This window comes from Rattus norvegicus, chromosome 6 (genome assembly GCF_036323735.1).
Source record: "Rattus norvegicus strain BN/NHsdMcwi chromosome 6, GRCr8, whole genome shotgun sequence".
Classification (NCBI taxonomy): domain Eukaryota; kingdom Metazoa; phylum Chordata; class Mammalia; order Rodentia; family Muridae; genus Rattus; species Rattus norvegicus.
In genome coordinates this window covers 59,811,974-59,836,810 of record NC_086024.1, presented here as the reverse complement: position 1 = coordinate 59,836,810, position 24,837 = coordinate 59,811,974, and the positions used below count along the sequence as shown (strand labels likewise).

General features: G+C 37.6%; 1 protein-coding gene across 2 annotated transcripts in view; it reads right to left on the bottom strand.

Annotated features, from left to right (window-relative positions):
* Agmo (alkylglycerol monooxygenase) overlaps positions 1-24,837 on the bottom strand; it is a 331,357-nt gene that overhangs the window by 208,041 nt on the left and 98,479 nt on the right. For both annotated transcript variants that reach the window (XM_039112499.2, NM_001135899.1), the window contains exon 4: positions 9,264-9,367. In XM_039112499.2, coding sequence (XP_038968427.1) covers positions 9,264-9,367 — 104 coding nt within the window. The remainder of the gene's footprint in view (positions 1-9,263; positions 9,368-24,837) is intronic.

Genomic DNA, 24,837 nt, shown 5'->3' with positions numbered 1-24,837 from the left:
AAGGAATGGCCATTCAAAGCCTGCCCCACCTGGGGATCCAGCCCATATATATTCAGCCACCAAACCCAGACATTATTGTTGATACCAAGAAGTGCATGTTGACAGGAGCCTGATATAGCTGTATCCTGAAAGGTTCTGCCAGAGCATGAAAAATACAGAGGCGAATGCTCACAGCCAACCATTGAATGAAGAATGAAGTCCCCATTGGAGGAATTAGAGAATGAATTGAAGGAGCTGAAGGGGATTGCAACCCCATAAGAACAACAATACCAACCAGAGCTCCCAGGAACTAAACCACTATCCAAAGTGTACACATGGACAGACACATGGCTCTAGCTGCATATGTAGCAGAGGATGGCCTTGATGGACATCGATGGGAGGAGAAGCCCTTCCTTAGTCCTGCCAAGGCTGGGCACCCCCAGTGTAGGGGAATGTCAGGGTGAGGCAGTAGGAAGGAAAGGGTGCGTGGATGGGTAGGGGAACACCCTCATAGAAGAAGGGGGAGAGAGGATGGGATAGGGGATTTATGGGTGGGAAACCTGTAAAGGGGATTGCATTTGAAATCTAAATAAATAATTTAATAAAAAACTGTTAAAAAGATATACTTTTAAAATATTTTATTATACCAACAGGAAAACAACTAATAACAGATACTGTTACTTATATGATTTTTGCATATGAACAATGTATTAACTTTAGGAGATTGCATTATTCTTTGCTAAAATCCCCTGACCTAACTTGTAGAAGAATTACAAACTCATTTTGTATATGTATATGCATATGTATATGTTAGAATCACATTGTCCTATAAAGTATAAACACAGGGGAAAAAAAGAAAGCGAAGCAGAGAGAGTCAGGGGTGGAGATCAGTAAATGAGTGCAGTTTAGCTGAGTTCAGGCAATGTAGTGGAGTTTAGCCAGATTAGTTCAGTTTCATGCAATTCACTTGAAATGGTACAATAAAGTTCATTTGTGAGTTCAATGCAAGTCAGGTGAGACAGCTGAAGGCAGAGAACAAGAAGGAGACTGAGATTAGAACAAATTGCCAGAGTTAGTTTGAGGCCAAACAGAGCAATTCAGTCAGCTGCCAAGAGAAGCCAGATTGAATTAGTCAGCTTGGAGAGGATTTTGATTTGGATTGATTTAGCCAAGCAGAGATCAGAAAGAGCTCAGAAAAAGTGACCTTATTCAAGAGTAAGTCTCTGAGATTCTAATTACATCTGGAGAATTAGTGACTTTTATTAGTTATTTTTTCACAAATAACATGTAATAGCCAATTTTGAATATGTCCATGAGAGAAAATGAGAAGAGTAATGTGGTTAAATTAAGGATTAAAAAAGGGATGAATGTTATCTCTAAAAGGAGAATAAGAGGATCTGGTCACCTCTGACATGACTTAACTGAAGATGCAAATAGGAGAGGAAAGAGAAAGCAACAAAAGCTTCGCATTTCTCTGAGTCTTTCAAGAAGGTCACGCATGAGGTATCAGTAACCAGAGCTTAAAGGGACTGAAATTCTAGAAAGGTTTTTCAAGGACAAAAAAAAACAAGAGAAATGAAAGAGCTTTCATATTCATTTTATGGCTTGCTGAGCTTGTCGGGAAGCCCAGGTCAAAGTAGGGTGCCACACACAGCATTGCCAGTTGCAGGACTACCAGCATACAAAACCTGGTGGTGGGTGTTCAGAGTATGGATGGAGAGATGATTTTTTCATGCCCCAAGGACTCCAATGTGAACTAAAATGGTCCATGCAAGCAGCTTTGCCAATCATGGGGAGGAAGCACCTGAGGTTGCATGTGATAGAAAATAGGTGCGTACAGGCACGCCTGGGAGGAAAATCAGGGCTTGGTGGACAGTTGGCTACTAGTAAACCTCTAAGCCAAATGGCTAATTTTAAGTGTATGCATACTTTATCATTTATTACTATTTTTTGTGCTTTGGTTGTTTTCCTAAATGTATATCTGTGCACAATGTATATATAGTGCCAATGAAGCTGTGGCCAGTGCCCATGAAGCAGAAAGGGTGTGGCTGTAGGCTGTAATGTGGTTGCTAGGAATTGAAACTCAGTCCTGTAGAAGAGCAATCGGTGCTGTTAATCACTGATCAGTCTCGTTAGCTCCTAGTATAATTAATTTAAAAGACAATAGACAAAAGAGAGCCTTCAAGACTTAAGGATTCTAAGTAGTTTAATTCATTGACATATGTACTTCTAAATGTCTCAACAATTATAGTATTGCCTATAAAAAAGATTGTTCTTTTTCCTTCAGAAGACACTAGAAATTAATGAGTCAGGTAATGTGTCTGCATTCTTTAAGTCCATGATAACAGAAAAAGCCAAATACTTCATTACAGGTCCAGAGCACTAACATTTGTTTTTAAAACGTACTTGCTCCTAGTGAGATGTCCCATGCCTGTACCCCAGCAAATAGAATACTGTGGCAGGCAGATGAATGGAGATTTAAAGGTCAACCTTAACTGTCTCACAAAACATTATCTTACATTTGAAGAAATATTAGGACAGTACAAGTTCAATATTCTTGATATAATCTAGGCCATGTTTTAGTTTCCATGTCTCTGTGCCTGTGCATTTTCTCCCTATGTCTCTCACCCTCTCAGGCGCACTACCTTTTACACATCACCATACAATCACAGGTTGAATCATGTCCTCCCCAAAAGAACATGTAATACTCTAGCATTTAACACCATGTGAGCTTTTCTGAAAATAGCATATTTCCAAAAAAAAAAAAAAAAGATCAAGTAAAAAGGAATTCATTATAGAGGGATCAATTCAACAGAAGTGGTGTCCTTACAAAATGGAGACATGTATGTGGGAATGCTGGGTAAAGAAAAGGTAGAGAGGATCTGTCTAGCCACAGAGTATGACTGTTGCCAGCTAATGACCAGAGGCGAGGTGAGAAATGGGGTCCAAGGCTTTCAGGGGAAAAGCTAGTCCTGGATCATCTGATTTTCCATGGATAGCTTCAAGGATTGTAGGGAAATCCATTCCATTCTAAGCTATCAATCTCTGGTACTTTATCAGATCCTTCAGGAAATTAAATACTTTAACCTATTGAACATAACTTGCTCTTCCTTCTCTAAAACTGTATTTTCCCCATTCTGTTCTTTTCATGTATTTTACTTTCATACATCATTCCATGTAAAACCTTGTCCTTGGTTAATTTTTGCTATTCTTACAAGTTCAGAAGAACCCTTGCTTCTTCTATGAAGCCTCCCTTAAATCAGCAATAGTGACCGTAATCTAACAATTTGTAACAGTAGCTAATAGTTTGTCAGACTATCTGCTAATAAAACAAACCACCTAGAAATTCAAGCTTGCTTTAGTGAACTACTTCTCCCAGCCTCTTCCATCATGCCAGGCCTGCCAGAGAAGGATGTCTATGATGGAAAGAGGGGTGGGAGCTCTTCCATGGACGTGACCTTGCAATCTACGATTACATTTGTATAACTTAGCCTCTCGTGTAATTCTCAACAGCAACACTTTATGACCATCTCCTTTCTCAGCTTCATGTTCACTGTGAGAGGAGGAAGGGACTGACAGACTGCTGGAAGGAGTATTGTGATTCCAGAGAGGCAGGTTACTTTTAAAACAAATTTCAAAAAAGGTTTGACAGGACACAGCCTTCTTCTTCCTGGATGCATGATATACCTGAGACTCGGAGATCAGAGAAGTCAAAAAGGAAAGCCAGAAAGCAAGCAAGAAAGAAAGGAGGGAAGAAAGAGAGAGGGGAGGGGGAGGGAGGGAAGGAGGGAGGAAGGAAGGAAGGAAGGAAGGAAGGAAGGAAGGAAGGAAGGAAGGAAGGAAAATAGAAAAAAAACCAGCTCCCTTTGTTTGTCATCTTAGAATATTGGTTGACGGTAGTGAAGGATAACTTTGAGTTTTGAGACAAAGTCCAGAGTGTAGCTTTGTCTCCATAACTCACTGGGGTCCAAAAAGTATTTTCCTTCTCTAGCAAAGACTCATATTAGATTGTGATCCCTGGTGCATTTAAATATGTTACTTCCAAATTGTTAGCTTCTTATGTCTCTATTGTTTACATTTATGTAATTCCAACTCCAGTATTTGGAAAAATAGTCCATGTTTATGTACTTGCTAGAAAGTATGACATAATAAAAAGACCCTGCGAGGGATACAACAAACCCAATATTCTGCATGGGAAGTGTAGTTGAGAAGTCTCCAAGAATGTCTCCGCCATTATTTAGGGGGACTTCGAACTAATGACATACAAAAGCAGAGAGAATAGTAAGGGCTGTTTTCCATCCTCACTACCGCTGAGACTTAAGCACTGAAGGATTGGTTCACTGTAGCAACTGAAGTAACCACAGACTAAGGTTTCTTTTATGTGTGTGTGTATATATATATATATATATATATATATATATATATATATATATATATATACACATGCTCATATGCAATCATATACACGTGTATCATATACACAAACACACATGCATGTGCAATGAACATACACATGCATATATATATGTATATATACAGTGTGTGTATGTGTTTGTCCTTACTATTTCCTAAAGATATTAAATATTCCTTACTATTATCTGAAATTATCTGAACATTGTATATTTATTTACTTATTTTATAATGTACATTAAAATACTTCAGTAAGTATATATTTTGTCCACTAATTAGTGTGATAAAAAGCCCTTTCCTCCTCCAAGTTGCCTTTAATTGTAGTGTTTATTATAGCAACAAAACAAAACCAGAACAGTCAATGACTAGGTTGGGGTTAAAGTTTGAAGGGTGAAATCTTCAGGGGTTAAAAAATTATTTTCCTTATATGTTACTCAATATGCAGCTACCAACTTGGTGTCACTGCTGAGGATAAATATGATATGAGTTCATGGCTGCCTATTTCCTTCATTCTAAAACTGTTCTTTTTCCATAATCATCTGGTACCTGAAAGAGAGGAGTAGATGATTAAATTCCATTTCAGGCCCCAGTATTTTGAATTCTTGGATGGGCATGCTTGTGGAGGTAAATATTACGACATTAAGGCTCTTCCTCCTGAATGGTACTTAAAGAAGCCTGGGGGACCACATTTACAGCTGCTATGAACCATTTAGAGTAGAAAGACTTTTGCTGGCAATAACTCTGCTGGACTGTGACATTGGACTAATCATTTTTATATATACTAAGCTAATATATACTAATCATTGTATATATACAAGATACATGTACTAATATGCACTATTTTAAAGTCCTTTATTTCATAGTTCTATACACATCCATATATGTATGTACCCTATGTAATACACACCATATATCTTATTGTAAAAATCACACAAACATCTTTATCTTTCAGAATTCATTCTGAGTTCTCTCTCTCTCTGTCTCTGTCTCTCTCTGTCTGTCTGTCTCTCTCTCTCTGTCTGTCTGTCTCTCTGTCTCTCTCTCTTTCTCTCTGTCTCTCTCTCTCTCTTCCCCCAACTAAGTCTGTTTTATTTTTCTTTCCATTAGTTCTTTTGCTTGTTTTGGAACAGAGTCTTGTTGTGTACTTCTGGCTGACCCAGTATTATTTACTACACAGGCCAAGTTGGGCTTGAAATCACGGCAATATTCCTGCCGCATTCTCCCAAGTTTTGTGACTGCAGGTATATGTGCTGGGTTTCCCTTTACTGTTTGATCACATACACAGTTATACTGTAGCTCCTACATGTATCGTTTATTATATAGTTATAAAAACATGGCCAGACCCGGTGCTTCAGGCATTTAGTCCTACAATTCAGGAAGCAGAGGCAAGCAGCTCTCTATGACTTCCAAGCTGCCCTGGTCTGTAGGAGTTCCAGGCCAGTCTATGTTACAAAGAGAGATACTGCCTCCAAACAACAACGAAAGGAAGTCATCATTCTGATGTAATTATAGTTTATAAGATATCTATGCTATTGTTCTAAAACATTTAGTATATGTACCATAAATGCATTTAATTTTATAATGCCAGATTAAAGAGGTGTAAAAAACATTCGTAACATTATGCTGTAGAATAAAATGACACTCAGTTTAATAGTATTCTATAAATTCGCAGCTCTTTTATGTAGGTAATGTGAGGCTTAAAATACAAATAGCATGCTTATAAATTCTAGAAAATGGAATTATTATCTTTAATTTGCTTCACATGACAGGTCTGCCACTTCAATTTTCATGATAATATGAAAGAAATATTCTCTGCGTTTAATTTTGCTCTTCATTTCACACACCAATTTTCTTTTCAAAGACATGACCCATTTATTATTTGTTCTGAAATACTGGGTTGCCTTGGTAACTTTCAAATTATAGGCCTTACATAACTGCTGATGGAGGATGCCACAGATGATTCGACGAAAAGAAAGAGATTTGAAATCAGGCTTTTATTTCAATATATTGAATATATTTCAGAATATTCAAATATTGAAGAAGGGACCCAGCACTGCTGGCTATGTACAGTCTGCCTTATACCCCTTATCTTTCTTCAATGTGTCTCTTCCTACAACAACCCTCTCCAAACAGATAGCAATTTTTGAGCTATTTTTGTGACTTACTTTTAAATTCATAACACCTTTTTATGTCTATGACAGAGTAACATAGGATGTCTGACTTTTGAGAGCAGAAGAGTATGAAACTCATTTTTTTTTGGAATTGCACTCATTTTTTTTATTGGACATTTTTATTTACATTTCAAATGTTATTTCTTTTCCATGTTTTCTGGAGATAAGCCCCCAATCCCATCCCTCTCCCCTTCTTCTATAAGGGTGTTCCCATCCTCATCTGCCCCCTTCCTGCCTCCCCGCCCTGACATTCCCCTATACTGGGGGATCCATACTTTGCAGGACCAAGGGCTCTTCCTTCCATTGGTTCCCAACAAGGCCATCCTCTGCTACATATGCAGCTGGAGCCGCTCATTTTTAACTTTACGCATATAGATATTTTTAATTTATATTATTTTATTTGGAAATGAATAAAACAGTACAGGGAACTAAACTTCAAAGACAATGGATGCCATTAACTTGAGTGTCATCAGTTTATTATAAAAGGGAGGCATGGAAATTATTTAGATAATGAAATGGTTCAGGATGTCATTGGATTGTTCAGCTTCATGGGATAGCATTTCAACAAGGACTTCAGTCCACATACTTTTCATAGTTGTCACCATCTCTAAATGAGAAATAACCTTCACCACTTAGAAATACTTCAGTGACTCCATATTGTAAGAGAAAAACTTTGTGTCCAACTGTCGCTGGAACTGGTGGACTATCTCCACCCTTTCCTTTCTCGTTTGACCACACAGCTATTAGTGTCACTTGCAATGCTTTTCCTTGAGATTTTTTTTCTAGAGGTGTGCTTCTTTTTAGTTTCAGCAACATGCCTTTTCTCCTGTCAAAGAGCAGAAGAAACAGTCTAAAGCTTGTCCTCCATAACATGCTGGGCCTTTGCACCCCAGCTGCCACTGTATGCACTGTATGGCAGGGATGGCATAAAGGGAATAAAAATTGAGATGAGAGCAGACTAGGGTCAAGTATCTGGATTGGCATTTTAATCTAGGTTCGTTTAACGAGTGGGATCTATCTGAAACTCCTTTTTATAGTTTTAAAAAGTAGATTTATATAAAATAGACTTCTTCCAACTCTGAGATATATAATGTGCTGACAAATCTTTTCTTCTGACAATGGCTCAGGCACTTCATTCACTCGTTACACTGATGTCCTTGGTCAACTTCAAATGTGCTTACAGTCCTGGTTTATACTCTGATGCGTTTCCAGGGGATGCTTATTCAGGATGACGATTTTCCATAGTTTAAAAGGGTAAATTTAAAAAAGAAGCAGAAATAATGCCATGTAAAAGCTTAAAAGTTGGTTATGGTTTTTTTTCTAACAAAACCACAAACAACAAACACTTAGGAAAACATACTAGAGCAGGCATTCCCTGGAACCTTGGTGGCGACACCATTCTGGAAGCCTCCAGAACTCTGAGACTATTTACTTGGTTGTTGTTGTTTTAAGCTGCTCAGTTTATAACATCTAATAGAACAGAGACATTTTTAACCTTGTGTTAGGGCAAGTTTCTTTTATATTCGTTCGATTAAGTTTATCATCACAGGCTTACAGGCCTGCTTTGCCAATTCTGCCAGTGAGTCAGTACCCAAACCATTCTGTTTTCTTGGAACATGTTAACAGGCACCTGATTAAGGATTTGAAGTTTGCAACACTTACCAACTGTGATCTTACCTCATTGCTCTTCAGTTTCCTAATAACACTTGGCATAACAAACTGTGAGCTTATTATCAAAAATCAGATGTGATGATAGCTAGAGAATAATCCTTAATGGCGATGAAGAATTAGACTATAAATAAAAAGATCAAGTGTCCGGTCTCCAGGCTGGATGAGTTCCTCTATACCTTCATTTACTATCTCTGTATGATAAATGCAGACTCGGTGCTGTCATCATAAAATTAGAGCTACTATAGTTTCTACATATTGTATTTGCTATAAACACATCACTGACCTGCAGAGAATGATATGACGCCACTACAAAGAAAGACATGGAGAAAACTAATGTCTAAAGATAAGTTTATGCAGTTCATTATTTTAGATATTACAAATGCGGACAGTATTGTACTCAGTGGTGAGGGCATCCCTCTGTCTGGTACCTCATGGTAAACTTCAGTAGCATGGATGTCTGTGGTACTTAGTCTTCACCTCTTTAAATACAGAGCCAGAGAAAATAACTGAGGTTCAAAATCCCTCCATGGACACATCTCAAACTGATATGATGACTTTCCACTAGGTCAGACCTCAAAAAGTGCCAGTCTCCTAAATACTATTGGGAATCTTGGAGAGCAAGCCTATACCTTATGAAGCATTTTCCAAATTTTTGAAAAATGGAAGTTTTTCTAATTAGAATATTAGGCATATAAAATATTTCTGTCTGAATATAGTGGACTGAAAACCTATTGTCTATATGTCTGCCTCCTGGTTGAGATTAGGTTAAAAATAAACCAAATAAATAGCAATGAATAGGTACTTTCTCAGGTTGCAGCCGAGAGTGTTTTCTTGAGTGTTTCATATCAAACAAAGATTTACTTCTGCAAAGAGGATCTGTTCCTTACGTGCCTGGTTTTATAAATGGGAAGGAGTCACTTCAAAGCACTTAGTACACATCCTCTAGTGGTTTACCAGGAAAAAAAACCAGAAAGACTTAAAATTTAAAGAACAAATGATGCTTTCACATTTATTCAATTTCCCACAACTTACCCAGGAACTGTATTGCTGCAGGACGGACTGTCTCAGTGCCGTGCTTAAGTTATAGTCTTCAGAACTGTGGTGTGCCTGGTGAGCTGCCCAGATAATATTAATCTCTGCAAAACACATGATTGACAGCAAGTGATGAGAGCAAGAACGGAGCAGCTTCCATTCAGTCCTGAGCTTCACTCTGCCGAGAGCAGACGAAACTCCTGGAACGTCTCTGAAAACGCTGGCTCACAGAACGATAATTAAAAGAAGGCTCCTTGAAGCATTTTAGGAACTAGACCATATACGAATCATGAGTACATAAAAAGTGAAACATAACCAGTAAATACTCACACTGTATGTGACACAATTACGTACCACCAGTGAAATGAAATGACCTCTGAAATGTCTGCTTTGCCAACATTTACAGTATGACAGATCATAAAATCCTAACTTGTGGTGTTGGAACAACATAGTCAAAGGACAGTGATGAGTTTTCAGTATGTGATAACACATTTCTAATTAAAGACGAATTCTCCAGTGGGAGAAATTGGTGGATAATGAAATATTGCACCATATTATTGTCTGATATGAAAAGCTGTTAGAATAAGCAAACTATGGCAATATTTGATGTTGATCTTTAAAATAGACTTTTATTCACATACTACTTATTATACCTGATTCTTCTCATAGCTTAACAAAATTTTCACCTGCCTTTCATGTGTCCTCAAAATCAAAGTGCAAATTTAGACTGTTTATTATACCAAGAAGTACCCAGATTACCTAAGAAGACCTGGTCTCACTTCAAGCAGGAAAAGTGTTTTCATTAGCCATTATCTGATAAATACTTAAATTATGATTGAATATTCTTTCTTCCATTTCATCATCCCTAATGAATACACTGTAGCCAAGAAATTAAAAAATTATTCTTGTGTGAATGAGCAGTAATTCATCATAAGTTCTTCAAAAACTACACAAAGTATTTGAAACTGTTTAGTTCCCAAATTTCTGGCTTATTTATTATATACATAGCTACATATAAGAGATTTGTCAGGGTGGTTTTTTTTCTGTATCTACAGATTTTGGGTGGGCTTTTTTTAAGAGGTAATAAGTTGGATGAATTTTCTAAGTTTTGTAAACTGCTTACCAACCAGTGCCATTGAAATAATTCAAACAGCATTTCCTACTTGGAAAATTCACTGTTGAACATTTTAGAACCTGTGGCTTATAAACCATGTCCCTAATTATACATGTAAATAAATAAGTCCTTTTTGACTTACCAGTATTTGAATACAAATATTGGTATTAATATACCCAAACTGTGGGTTGAGAGATGGGTAAGGTAGTCTAAAGCTGCTGCTTCCTTCTAACCTCCACAGAAGTAATTGTGGAACAAAGACTCCAAGAAGGCAGAGGTTAAAGACCTGTGTCTGTACTTGTTTTGAAAGCATTTACTTCCTATCACAAACTGTGTAACAAGAGTCTGAGATCAATGGAACACAGCTGCATAAACAGCAAGAAGTAACAGGATCCCACTGGCTCACCTATGTCCCTTTCCAGCATGGGCAAGAGTCAGAAAGATTTTTTTTTCACCCAGTCTATATTCACTTATTGGAAGTAAATTATTTTAAAGCATGGTTACAAAAAGGCATTTTAAAGAAAATGGTTCCAATTGTTCTTATGTGAATAGAATAAGAAAAGTTGATAATTATTCTTTTGTTTACCCTCAGTACTTGAATTGGTAAATTCTTTGTTCTAATAAATGAAAGCAAATAATAAGGAGGGAAAATGATACTATTTAGAAAAGTTTTTATAGAAATATTTAATAAATTATATATTCTGTTCAGCAGTAATGTTTTTCTTTTCCTATAAGCAAATTGTAGATTTTATGTTCACATAACATTTTATTAGAATTTTGTAGTGGCATAATTAGAAATAATTATGCTTATTTGCAGTGCCAAAATATACATTTATATGAATATATTTGTTTAATATGTAGCCAAAATTCCACTTCTGTAGCCAAATTCTAATGTAATATATATGTTATATTATTGAGTTGTTAACTTTAATGTTTTAATAAATGTGCAAGTCTCAGAACCTGCATGGCTCAGTGGTTAAGAGCCCTTGCTGCCTTTTCAGAGGACCCATGTTTCTTTCTCATTACACTGGGAGGTTCCCAACTCCTTATAACTGTAATTCGTGGCAATCCAATATTCTGCTCTGGACTGAGTATATGCTTGCACACGGTACAACATATACATCCACACATACACACACGCGCACACACACCTACATACACATGCACACACATAAATCTTTATAAGATGTTTATGTTTCAGTAAAACCTCCATTTCTAATAGTCAACACTTGGCAATCAAAAGCAGTCATGCAATTACTATTGTTACAGAGAAATTTTTTCATTCTATATTTTTTCATGTACCTCTGTGGCTGAGATAGACATAATCTAAAATGGCTCCTGAATTATATTATGACATTAAGAACTTCGATAATGTAATAAAATGGAGCTCTGGGCCCCTGAGAGAGAGAGAAGCCTTGAGCTTGCATGGTATGAATCTCGCCTGCCAAATAAAGACCGAGCTCTCATGACTTCAGTCGAATCATGATCATGCCTTTAGTGATCCTTCCTTCTTCCTTTTAAATCAGCAAGGCTACGTGATTCCCTCCTACGAAACAGAATTCCATCAATGGTGATGGATGTACCATCACTTTGATAATTTACAAGAATAGCTGTGTTTCTAGTATGCTCCTGTTCTCCCATTCCCAGATGCCATGGTGGGAAATACCCTTTGCTGATCTACTTCTGAAGGAGAACAGGGAGAGGTTCTTAGCTAACAAGCATTGATGGGCTAAGCTTGTTAGTATAAACACTGGGATCCAGCCAATAGTCATGCAAAGGAATGTGGCTAGAACTTGTGCAATTGAGACTGTAGATGCAATGCAGCCTGCTCTCAGATGAACAGCTTAACAACAGACAAAACTTTGGGGCTTGGACTGGTGGGTTCACAGAAGTGAAAGGCTGATTTACTGGTCCCTGAAGCATTACACAATAGACTGTTCTTCTAAGCTTCTAACTCTTTACAACAGCAGATGACTAAGGTAGCCCATAACTGTCATTCTCATGCGTGATACGTCACAATCTGCTTCCTGTCCTTTTAGCTTTTCTGCTTTGAGGATGTCAAATAAATAGAACCCTACAGTACTCAAATTATAAAGTTTGGCTTTTTTATTATTCAACATAAAGAAATAATAGACTGCTGTTTTTCTGTTTATAATTATTTGGTCCTTTATTGCTGAGTAGTATATAAACTCCTATACAAAAGGGTTCACTATTTTATCTTGTTTACATTGAATTTCCATTTGAAATGCATATCAGTTACTTTCAGTGTGTGATACAAACAAAGTTTCTGCTAATATTTTTTCTTTACAAATATTTTATTTGCATATATTCATCAGACATAGTATTGGAGTCACACATACAAATGTACACATATAATGTGTCTTGACTATGTTTGGTTGAATTATTTGCTTTTACTTCTTTTAGGACTTCTACCTATGCCCTTTCTCTTTCAAAATGGCCCACATTCTGCTTTCAGTCTAATCCATTTTCATGAAAGAGTATGTGTGTGTGTGTGTGTGTGTGTGTGTGTGTGTGGGTGGGTCTGTGTGTGTGTGTGTGTGTGTACATGTGTGTACATGTTGGGGGTGGTTAGGAGGGTGGGTGAGTGTATCTTGCATGTATACAGAAAGTTAGTGAAACAGCATCCTTGTTTCCAACTCACAGTTCTATTGCCATGAAGAGATAAAGAATTTTTTTTTTTAATTAGAAACCTTCTTACAGCTTAGGGGTGATTCCGTGGCCATCATGGTGAATGGCACGGAAGTAGCAGGCAGTCAGATATGCAAAACTGTTTCAGTTAGACAAGAACTTACGTCTTATCCTCAGTTTGGAGGCTGAGGGGGAAAGAGACTGGGGTTGGTGTTGAGCCCACCCCAGATTGATGGCACAACTCCTCTAAACTAGCAAACCTCCTAATCCTTGTCAAAACAGTAAGCCATATTCCTGAAACACTCAGTCTACTGTATAACTGATGCTTCTGCTAATGATTGAGAAGGTCTGGCCCATGCATGGTATGTGGCACATCCCCTGCCCAGATTCCTGGTTTGAAGAGTGGAGAGTGTGAACTGTGCACTACTGTGCATGTATCAAGCTTTGGCCTTGTGTTCAAATTGAGCGCTGTTGTGTGTGTGTGTGTGTGTGTGTGTGTGTGTGTGTGTGTGTGTGTGTGTGTGTGTTAGTCTATGGTTCTTTCTGCTAACTTAACACTACTATGCTCTATTAATCCATGACTCTGTGTCCTTCATGTGGGTAGAATATGAACTGCTTTCTCAGGATTCTCCCATAACAACTTCCCTGAAAAAAATTAGGTTAATAGGTTGGAATTATAACCCAATAAACATTTTATCCTTTGAATTGCTTTGTTCAGCATATTTTATCCCAGCAATAGAAATTGAAACAAGGACAAACACTTAATTAAAAAGTATCCTTTAAAGATAAGAAATGTTTCCATCAGGAGGAACCCAGTTGATGAATTCACTCTGTTTTGATTCTGAGAGAAAGTTTTCAATATGTGTGTTCTCTCTGTATAACATTTATGTGTGCTAATATTTATGTGTGTATGTATGTTTGTGTTGTTATGAATGCATGCATAGGCATTTGCAGGTGGAGGCCAGAGGTTGAAACCAGGTATCATTTTCAGCATGGAGAAAACAACTCTATAGGAGCTGTGGCAATATCAATCCTCAAAATTATTTAATAAAGAAACAGAAAATAATATAAGAATCATTTGTAAAGTTTTTAGGAATAAAAATATTACTGATAAAAAGTTGCAAAGAAATACATTTTAAACATTTCCACAGAAGAAAAATTAATGTAGAATTTATTACTGTTGAATAAATTGGCAAGTATAGAAATTATTTGATAATAATGTTATTAGTGCCTATAATATTCATTTGTGTGTTAAAAGACAAATTTGTGGATTTCACAAATCAGGATTTTGAACCAGAGGGATGAGGCACACACCTGTAATCCAGGCACTTGGGAAAGGGAAGCAATAGTCCAAAGTCAATCACAGTTCACAAGGGGCTTCACAAAATCAGGTCTTGATAAACAAGGGAACCAAATAAAAACCAAACATAAAAATAAAATTTTATAATGAAAGTCCTTGAGAAAGTTAAAAATTAAAACTACGTTTAGAGTAATATTTGATTTCATGTAAATCAAATTAGTCCTAATTTATAAAATTCATACTATGAATGAAAATTGCATAGAATCTAAGATTAAAGTACCAAATAGAAAACAAAATCTCATCAGGACTTCTTTGATCTATGAGTAAATGGAAAAATTACATATTATAGGCATGTCTGGCATAGGAGAGAATGTTTACCATCTATTAAGTATTTTCATAGCACTGAAAAACATACAAAATAATATATACTATATCATATCAAATATTAAAACAAGATTCTTTAGGTAAAAATCAATGATCACAAAAATTCCACCAGAGAACTCACAAACCTGATAAACAACTTCAGCAAAGTGGCTGGATATAAAATTAACTCAAAGAAATCAGTACCCTTCCTCTACTCAAAGGATAAATAGACTGAGAAAGAAATTAGAGAAATGATGCCCTTCACAATAGTTACAAATAATATAAAATACCTTGGTGTAACTCTAACAAAGTAAGTGAAAGATCTGTATGACAAGAACTTCAAGTCTCCGAAGAAAGAAATCGAGGATCTCAGAAAATGGAAAGATCTCCCATGCCAATAGATAGGCAGGATTAATTTAGTAAAAATGGCCACTTTGCCAGAAGCAATCTACAGATTCAATGCAATCCCCATCAATATTCCAACTCAATTCTTCATAGAATTAGAAAGAGCAATTTGCAAATTCAAAAAACCCAGGATAGCAAAAGCTATTCTCAACAATACAGAATTTCTGCGGGAATCACCATCCCTGACCTCAAGCTCTATTAGAGCAATCGTGGTAAAAAATGCATGGTATTGATACAGAAACAGGCAGGCAGATCAATGGAATAAAATTGAAGACCTGGAATGAACCTAATCAACTATGATCTTTGGCAAAGGAGCTAAAACCATCCAGTAGAAAACTACATTTTCAACAAATAGTGCTGGTTCAACTGGAGGTCAATATGTAGTAGAATGCAAATCGATCCATTCTTCTCTCCTTGTACAAAGCTCAAGTCTAAGTGGATCAACGACCTCCACATAAAACCAGATACACTCGAACTAATAGAAAAGAAAGTGGGGAAGAGTCTTGAACATGAAGGCACTGGGAAAATTTTCCTGAACAGAACATCAATGGATTATACACTAAGATCAAGAATTGACAAATGGGACCTCATAAAATTGCAAAGCTTCTATAAGGGAACAGACACTGTCAATAGGATAAAATGGCAATCAACAGATTGGGAAAAGATCTTTACCAATTCTACATCTGATAGAGGGCTAATATCTAATCTACACAAAGAACTCAAGAAGTTTCAGAGAAGCAAATAATCATGTTAAAAAAACGGGGTACAGAGATAAAGAATTCTCAACTGAGGAAATATCAAATGGCTGAGAAGCACCTAAAGAAATGTTCAATATCCTTAGTCATCAGGGAATTGCAAATCAAAAAAACCCTGAAATTCTACCTCACACCTGTCAGAATGACTAAGATCAAAAACACAGGTGACAGCAGATGCTACCAAGGATGTGGAGAAAGAGAAACGCTCCTTCATTGTTGGTGTAATTGGAAGCTGGTACAACCACTCTGGAAATCAGTCTGGCAGTGCCTCATAAAATTGGACACAGTGCTACCTGAAGTTCCAGGTGTACCACTCCTGGGCACAGACCCAAAAAATGCTCCAACATATAACAAGGACACGTGCTCCACTATGTTCATCGCAGCCTTATTTATAATAACCAGAAGCTGGAAAGAACCCAGATGTCCTTCAACAGAGGAATGGATACAGAAAATGTGGTACATTTACATAAAGGAGTACTACTCAGCTATCAAAAACAATGACTTCATGAAATTCTTAGGCAAGTGGATAGAACTAGAAAATACCATCCTGTGACTGTAACCCAGTCAGAAAAGAACTCACATGGTATGTACTCACTGATAAATGTTTATTAGGGCAAAAGCTCAGAAAACACAGGATACGATTACAAACCAAATGAAGCTCAAGAAGAAGGAAAAACAAAAATGTGGATGCATCAGTCCTTCTTAGAAGGAGGAACAAAGTACTCACAGGAGGAAATACAGGGACAAAGACTGAAGTAGAGACTGAAGGAAAGGTCATCAAGAGACTGTCCCACATGGGGAATCCGTCCCTTATGCACCCACCAAATCCAGTCACTATTGCTGATGCTAAGTAGTGCTTGCTGACAAGAGCCTGATATGGATGTCTCCTGAGAGGCTCTGCTAGAACTTACTAATACAGATGAGGATGCTTATAGCCAACCATCAGACTGAGCATGGGGACCACAATTGAGGAGTTAGAGAAAGGACTGAAGGAGCTGAAGGTATTTTCAACCCCAAAGAAAGAACAATATCATTCAACAAGACCTCCCGGAGATCTCAGGCACTAAACCACCAACCAAAGAGTACACATGGAGGGACCCATGGCTTCACCTGTATATGTAGCAGAGGATGGCATTATCTGGCACAATAGGAGGAGAAGCCCTTGTTTCTGTAAGGCTTGTATCCCCAGTGTAGGGGAATGGCAGGACCTAGAAGTGGGAATGGACAGTTGGGAGTATGAGCATCTTCACTGAAGCATGGGGACAGGGAAGGGGGGATTCGAGAAGGGATAGGGGATAACAATTGAAATGTAAATATGTAAAATATCCAATAAAAAGTAAAATTTAAAAAAGAAAGAGACCAGCATCACTGAGGTGGAATCAGCTAGGAAGAGTTTCACGAGAGACAGCACACAGAAGCTGTGTTCCCGAGGTAGCCAAGTTTGTACCTCTCACTGGTAGCTCAATTTGGTATTGTGTAAGAGCCAGTTCAGAATATGGAGACCTGCAGCTGAAGCTTAGTGGTGTGAGAGGCCAGGAGTGGCCATTGGTGAAGGTAAAGCCTCAGTGGCAGTTGAAGGCCCTGGATTGAAGGGGTCAGTGAGCCTAGGAGAGGCTATTGGTGAAAGTGCCTCCCAGTTGCAGCAGAAGACCCCAGCAGTTCGGAGATGCTAGTACCATGGACTGACCACCAAGAACAGCAGCACAGTGGAGGGGAGCCCCTTGAGCCTAGGAAGCAAGCGACATGTGCTGCAAAAGGCTGAGCCACAAGAGTGACCCAAGCCCAATGGAGGAGCACAGAAGATTATGAGTGGATCCCAGACAAGAACCATTGTGTTGTTTATTCTGATGCAGTTTGGTTTTGCTTTGTTCTTATTATCACTGTGCCCTGGTTCTTCCCTACTGAAGGAAGAAATTACTTAATTTATTTTTAATTTACAAAAGCCCACAGTTAGGAGACTTTAAATTTTAGGGAAAAAAGGAGAGATTTTGGAGTTCTACAGAGAATTCGGATGTTAGGAGAGATTATTTTTAAAGTGTTTGAATTTTCAAGGCTCTGGGGCTTTTTAACTTTGTAAAATGTTTTATATTATGATGTCTTTGTTAGTGTGTAATCTTGGAACTATACAAGGAAGGAAAAGTTGTGGCTTAAAAAAAATGAACACATTGATAGACTGTCCATTCCTAATGAGCAGCCCTGGAATCATGCAAATATGAGCAAAGCTTCGTGTATTTGTGTGTATACAATTAAAATCAATTATTAATTATATAATTACATAAAATATTAATTACTAATCAATTACATGAGGTTGATATTAAGTATGTATAGGAACTATATGTAGATAGATAATATAGATACATAGATAATCAACATACAAAATTGAATAAGAGATCATGAATATTAGAGAAAGGGCTAGGAGGAGGGCGGGATGGAAGGATGTGGATATACAGTGTCTGCTGATATACCAAATTTTCCAAAAAACCAAAACTACTTAAAAAATGTGAACTGGAAAAAAAAACAACACTTCCATCACACTAGCATGTAATTTGTTGTCTTTTTTAAAAAGGCAAAAATAACATCTATATAAATATGTCTAAAATATATTTTCTTATAACATTATCAGCAAAAGTTTGAAAACTTACAAATACTTCTTGTATCGTTCTGTGATTATGAATTTACAAAATCTTTTAAAAGACTGATGTAGCCAGGTCTCCCACAGAGTTTCTGTCTGTCCTTTGCTGAGACATTAGGAAGCCCAGCCCTGCCTATATTCCTTCATTACCTATCTCCAAAATGTCTTAGAAATGAGATTTCATGAATCCCTATGCACAGAAATGTGGGCCATTACAATGTTTATTACAATGGTTTGAAAACTGTGGCATTGATGCCTCTCTTTGCCTTGATTCTAAATGACAGTGATGAGTAATATCTAGCTTTGATAAAGGAAGGATGCATATACTGAATGGCTTCCCTTAGCACATGCAGAATAGTGAAGCAGATTACACGTTTCCAACTCCGCTATTTCTCAGAAACCTGTCTGTACATGAGAAAATGAAGATGCAGTTTGATTCAGTTATGTAAGTTAACGAGTGATTATTTATTAACATAATGCTCATTAAAATATGCTTATTTTAATCAACTGACAATGTGTGTTAGCGATTACAAAGACTTTTTCTGAGTCCCATTATTGAATGTACTTGAATATACAAGATAGTTTCTGATGTCACACAAGAGGGGATAATGTAAGGATCTATTGTGTCCTTTCTAGCCTGACCGAAGGGAATGTGAAGTACTACTCAGTATTCAGTGGTAACTCCCAGCCCCTTAAGTTCACAGGGACAGTGGACGGAGTGGCATTAAATGCCTGAAAGTCAACACAGAGACTAGTTCTAACACCAACCATAAAAAAGCACTGTGTCAAAATCTTTATTGTATCATCACAGGCATTTTATTGTTTATTGATCTAATTGTAGCATATCATAGTCAATAGATTTTGCTTATACAATGTAAGTAGAGCCTGATAACCAAAATATGATGATTTTATTAAAAATTTATAAGCCACTAGGCAGTGTTTCCTTTAGAAGGACTTGAAAAGGGCACTTTAGACGACGCATGGTAAACTGAATCTTGTGTCTAAAAACCACTTCCAGCTGGCTAAGCACATTTCCTTTTTACTAGCTTTCTAAAGTGACTGTGTTAGAAAGGTGGTGATAGGAAATCCAGAGCATTGTTCTGGCTTTTATTTCCTTGTGCCTTGCTAGCTTGAATCATGTACAGTTTCATTCTATGAGCATTGTCATTTGGTGAGGGGCTGAACTACAGGCATCATGGAAAGAAAGCAAGCAAGGTCCACATTTTATTAGGAGCACGTACAAGACTGCCTGCTCTCGTGCTCTCTCAGCATCTCGGCCCCCTTACCACAGCGATCTTTTATCTGTCCGTAGTCCTTCTGTTATCATCTTGCTTTGAGGACCAAGTCTACTGGTTTTACCAAACGGAGAAGGGTGTGTTTTTGTTTCCTAAAGATGCCCCATTTTAGTAATTATGTGTGATTTTGTTTTGTCTTAATTATCTCAGAAAATGAAACTAAGGTGGTAGAGAAAAAGTACGTAATAACGATGTCTAAGTTTCTAAGCAGAAATTGTTTCAAAACCATGGGATACCTTTGACAACAAGCAAGGAGAGACTGTCCAGTATCATATTCTGTGTCATGGAGGCTGACTATAGCCAAGGGGCTGGGAGATAACATCCTGATGACTCACAGGTCTTACAAATAGCAAGAAAGGCACACTGGCCCTGGGAAGAGGTGCTATTGAACAAAACAAAATGATAAAACAGAAGAAGCCTTTGAGGCCATGCTTAGAATTAAAAGTCTGCTGTAGCTTAAATGCAATTTTAGTGCCAAAAGTCCACATGAAACTTCATGCCTAGTGTACTGATATGGGAGTGGCTGAAAACTTAAAGTGGTTAGTCTTTGGTTAGTTGGGGAGTGCCCTCTTAGGGCCTGCAGGAGTTCCTATGAGATGCTAGAGCAACTGTCCTGAGAAAACTGCTCTGCTCTGAGCTACACTTCATCCTTTAACCATGGATGTACAATGTATTTCAAGTCTTAGAAAATTGAAAGGGGTGTCATTTGAGAAAAGATGAGAAAAATGGAATATTCTTTTTCTCCGAAAGCCTAATGAGTCAACACCAGGGTATATTTTGCAAGTACATACTCACACGGTGTGTGTGCATTGTGCATCCTGTATATTTGTTAGGTTAGACACTCTGCAGAGCTAACACATTTCCATCCTGAAGCATTAGAGATAGCTAGAGTTATTCCGACGGCTGTGTCTTTACACTTAGTAGAACAGATAACATTCTGCTCAGAGCCCCCTGTGCTTTCACTGTTATTCAAACCAGACTATAATTTATAGCTGGTTGTAAGCCTGTAGACCCTTGGTAGGTGTTTTAAACCAGATTAACCTAGCCACTTAGTAACCAAATGTTATTGTAAATTTTAAGCCTTTATTATCAGATTATGATAAGAATTAACTATAAAGGGGGGTATAAATAAGAGACTCCAACCAATTTGACTCTATGTCTCTCCTAGTTTCCATTCCTTCTTTGTGTCTCTCTGCTCACAGTTGTTCTGTGGTTTCATATGACTGAGAGCAGATTTCTGTCCATTCAATACATAGCTGTAGGTCTTGGCCATATGCTCCAGAGAGCGAATACTGATATTAGTTTCTGAAAATGTAGAAAAAAGGTTTTGCCTGCTCAACAGATGATGTGTTTCTGAATCTGAAACACCACTGAATGATGTGACCGCTGGAATGTCAAGAAATGGAACAGGCTAGAAAAGACACAATATTGATGAAAGAGATCAGATTACATCCCAAAAATTTGGTAAACCAACTTTCTGTGTAGAAAACAATGTTTTTGCAAATGTTGGCAAAATTTGCAATAAATGTTACCAATATTGCATTTCAAATAATAGTGGAATTGATTGTTTTGTATCAATTCAAGGCTTCTTATTCACTCAATAAGCGAAGCTCGTGCTTTTATGTCTAGATGGAAATATTCACGTAACTCCTAGGGTAAGCTTCAGCACATTTCAGGGTGTTCCTTATTTACAATAAGCAGATTCAAAGTGATCCATGTGTTTGCAAAGTGCGCAGGCAACTCGTCCGTGGTACAGGCGTGCGGAATAACTTGAACAAACTGGATTAGGGAGCAGACATTTTGGGAGAACTGTAGTCCTGTGAACAGTTAGCTGGGATTGGTAACTGCTCCCGCACACTCTTTAGCAGTATGCTCTCCTGCGATGAGATTCAATGAACTCTGCTGTGTTAATCTGGGAACAACAATGCATATCATTTGTATCTTCAAGTACCAGAAGTGAAAATCAAGCAACTACAAAGTGTAAAGGGGATATGACAGGAGGAAATGACCAGGAGAGCAAAACAATAGAAGAAGCCTGTCAGGAACAGACAGTCAAGTAGAACAGGACCAGAATATCTAGGTAACAATGAACTCTCTGCACCTGGGGAAACAACAACAACAAAGTGCAGCAGACTCTCCTTGCCACCAATAAGGACTTCTCACTGTACTGGAAACTTGTCTTTCTGTTATAAAATGGATTTTTAACACTTCATAACAAATGAGCCTCGTTGTCACATTGGAAGATTGAGAGTAAAGCTATGTCCAGTAAAAGAATCAGACTGAATCAGACCTGAAAGCCTAAAGCAAGGACTCAACTTCCTCTATTGCGTTCCTTAACTACAAATGCATGGAGTGGATTTACAGAAAAGATAATCAAGGAATGTTTTGTCTTGATATAATTTGAGAAAGAGCGCTTACATGATGGCTATGGGCGTTCAGTCATTGAAAGAGCAATTCACACCGGTATCTTTAAGCTCATTGTAATAAAGGTAACTCCTATTCCACCCACCTAACTCTATTGCGATGCTGTACCTTCTGACATCACCTAACTGTCTGCCACGAGCTATTACTACCGACATTCAGACTCAGCTACCGTGAGTTCATTGTCTGGGTTACAATAGTCTTCTTGTTTCCCATTTTGCAATGTGACTATAATACCTTTAGATCATGCTTTCTTCCCAACTCGCATCAAAATCCCATCATCTGTGTCTGCCCATCCACTTTGCCATTGGCATTTTTTGTCCCCAAACTCAGTTTCCTGGATGGAATATTCACAGTCTGTGTAATCAGATGCATTCACTAAGATAAGAGGGCCATCGGCTTGTGGGCCATACTCAAAACCTTGCAAAAAAAAAAAAAAGGGTACATCCACAGGCCAAACCTGAGAGCTAATCTAGCAAGATGAATATGTTTTTAACTATAAAATCGAAATAACATAAAAGCCATATTTTGTGGCACATAAATGTTATAGAAGCGTATGCATCTTCTCCTCCCTCATATATACTCTATTCTCTGCCTTCTGCACACCATAGTGCCTGCCATTGTTCGCTGTCTTTGTATGTAACATGCCAACACCTTTTTAACCTCGATAATTATCTGAAGGAAACTCCTTTTATTTTCCCCAATTAAGATGAGGCCTGTAGTCCTTATTGTTGTCAGGCAAGAGAGCCTCTACATTCAAAAATACTTCTGTAGTTTTACTCTACCACTCTTTTGTAAGTGTTTGACTATGAAGAATCTTAATTTGTTCCCATTTGTATAACTTTACTGTCCTTCTATAGTAGACAGTACTGTGTATTCTTGAGTATAAAATTGGTTCATCTGAACCATCAGTAACTGACTCACAGTATTTATTTGATTTATTATTGTATGTTCTTTCACTGGTAAAAAAAACATCAATTCTTTCTTTGATCTTTCTTGTTCTTCAGGCTAATCCCTCATCCTGCAGTTTAGATTTACACAAATATTCTTTCTCTCTTTTTTTGTATTTTTTAACTAATTTTTTGGTCTTAAACACCTGAGAAGGGGAGATTAATTACTCTCTTACCTCCCACTCTCTCTGAAGATCATTGCTGGTGTTATTTGAATCACTTCAAAGGTATTCTCAGTTTCCTCTAGCCAAAACTAAAGCCAGTATTTTAGATGTGATTCTATTTGAACTTTTCAACACCCTGGGGACTCATTCTGCTTTGCATAGCTTTCCTTCTGGCCTCGGCAGTACCACGTGGTCTTCTCTCGTGCTCCAATTGTGTGCACTTCCAACTTTTACCCTTGTTCTAACCAACCATCACGGATCCAACTCTTACATCTGATAAAACGTTTGAATTCAGTTTGAACGCAGAAAATCAGCATATAAAAACCAGAAGCCTTAATGAGAAATAATTCAGAAAAAGAATCTTTTGCACAATTGCATTTTAAAAACACAAGCACTCCCTATAATGACCCCAAGGAAGTGAGAGAGTTCATAAGGAAAATACCTAAAACACTGTAGAAAGAAATGAAAGAAATACTTGGAAATGGAAACTCTCTTTCACATATTGTTATGACTTACATTCGGAAAATGGGTATATTCCTAAAAGTACTCTATTATCCCTTTCAAAGTCCCAATGTCATTCTTCAAAGAAGTGGAAAAAAATCTTAAAATTCATGTGGAAATGCAAAAGAGAAGACAAGCCAGACAAGAAAACTCTAGTTATCTTCATAGCTGATTTCTAGCTACTCCATGAAAGGACAATAATGAGACCGGATGCTACCGGCACAAAACAGGCATGTACAACAATGAAATACAATAGAATAGTGTTTGCGGTGGAACCTATTGATTAATTGCATAGTCTACCAGTACTGGATAGCTTCTCTAAGCTAGGAACAAAGTGGAAGACTCTTTTAGTCAGTAGGGTATCCCCTTCTATGACCTTGACTATGGATCCTGAATTCCACACACTACTTGCGGAAGATTGAATAGTCCTTGGAAGACCTACAAGTTCAACCTCCTTACCCCCTCCCCCATGTAAGAACCTGCCTACAAAGTACCTGGGATTCCTGGAATTCTTCTCCCTACAAATGAGGCAGTCACAGTACTTTAAACTCTAACCAATAATTTTATTTACTCTATAGCCCTTTTCCACCCTGAAAAAAGTGTGGTCGTACCAGTCCATCCAGAATAAAGGTATGTATACAAGCTAAAATCCTCTAAGAGAGCTGTTTCACTGAAGATCATCTGAAAAGATCTTTGTCTAAAAGAGCCCTAACACTAAGATCCTCTGAGAAGGCCTCCCTTCCACCAAGCAGAGGAAAATGAACCACAGACAGCTGTACAGCACGTATACTACACGTGTTCCTAGATCTAAAATATATCTATAGCCAACTTGGTTTTTTCTTTCATTTTTTTTCTTTCTATTCACATTTACTTCTTGGGCTCAAAGCAAAACCAAACAACTACAGAAACACAAAGAAAATATAAGACATTCTGCACAGTCCAAATACAGTATCTTTTAAAAAACCATAGCTCTATACTCTAAAAATGGCAATGTTATGATGCTGTGTTGATGAGTTTTAGAAGGC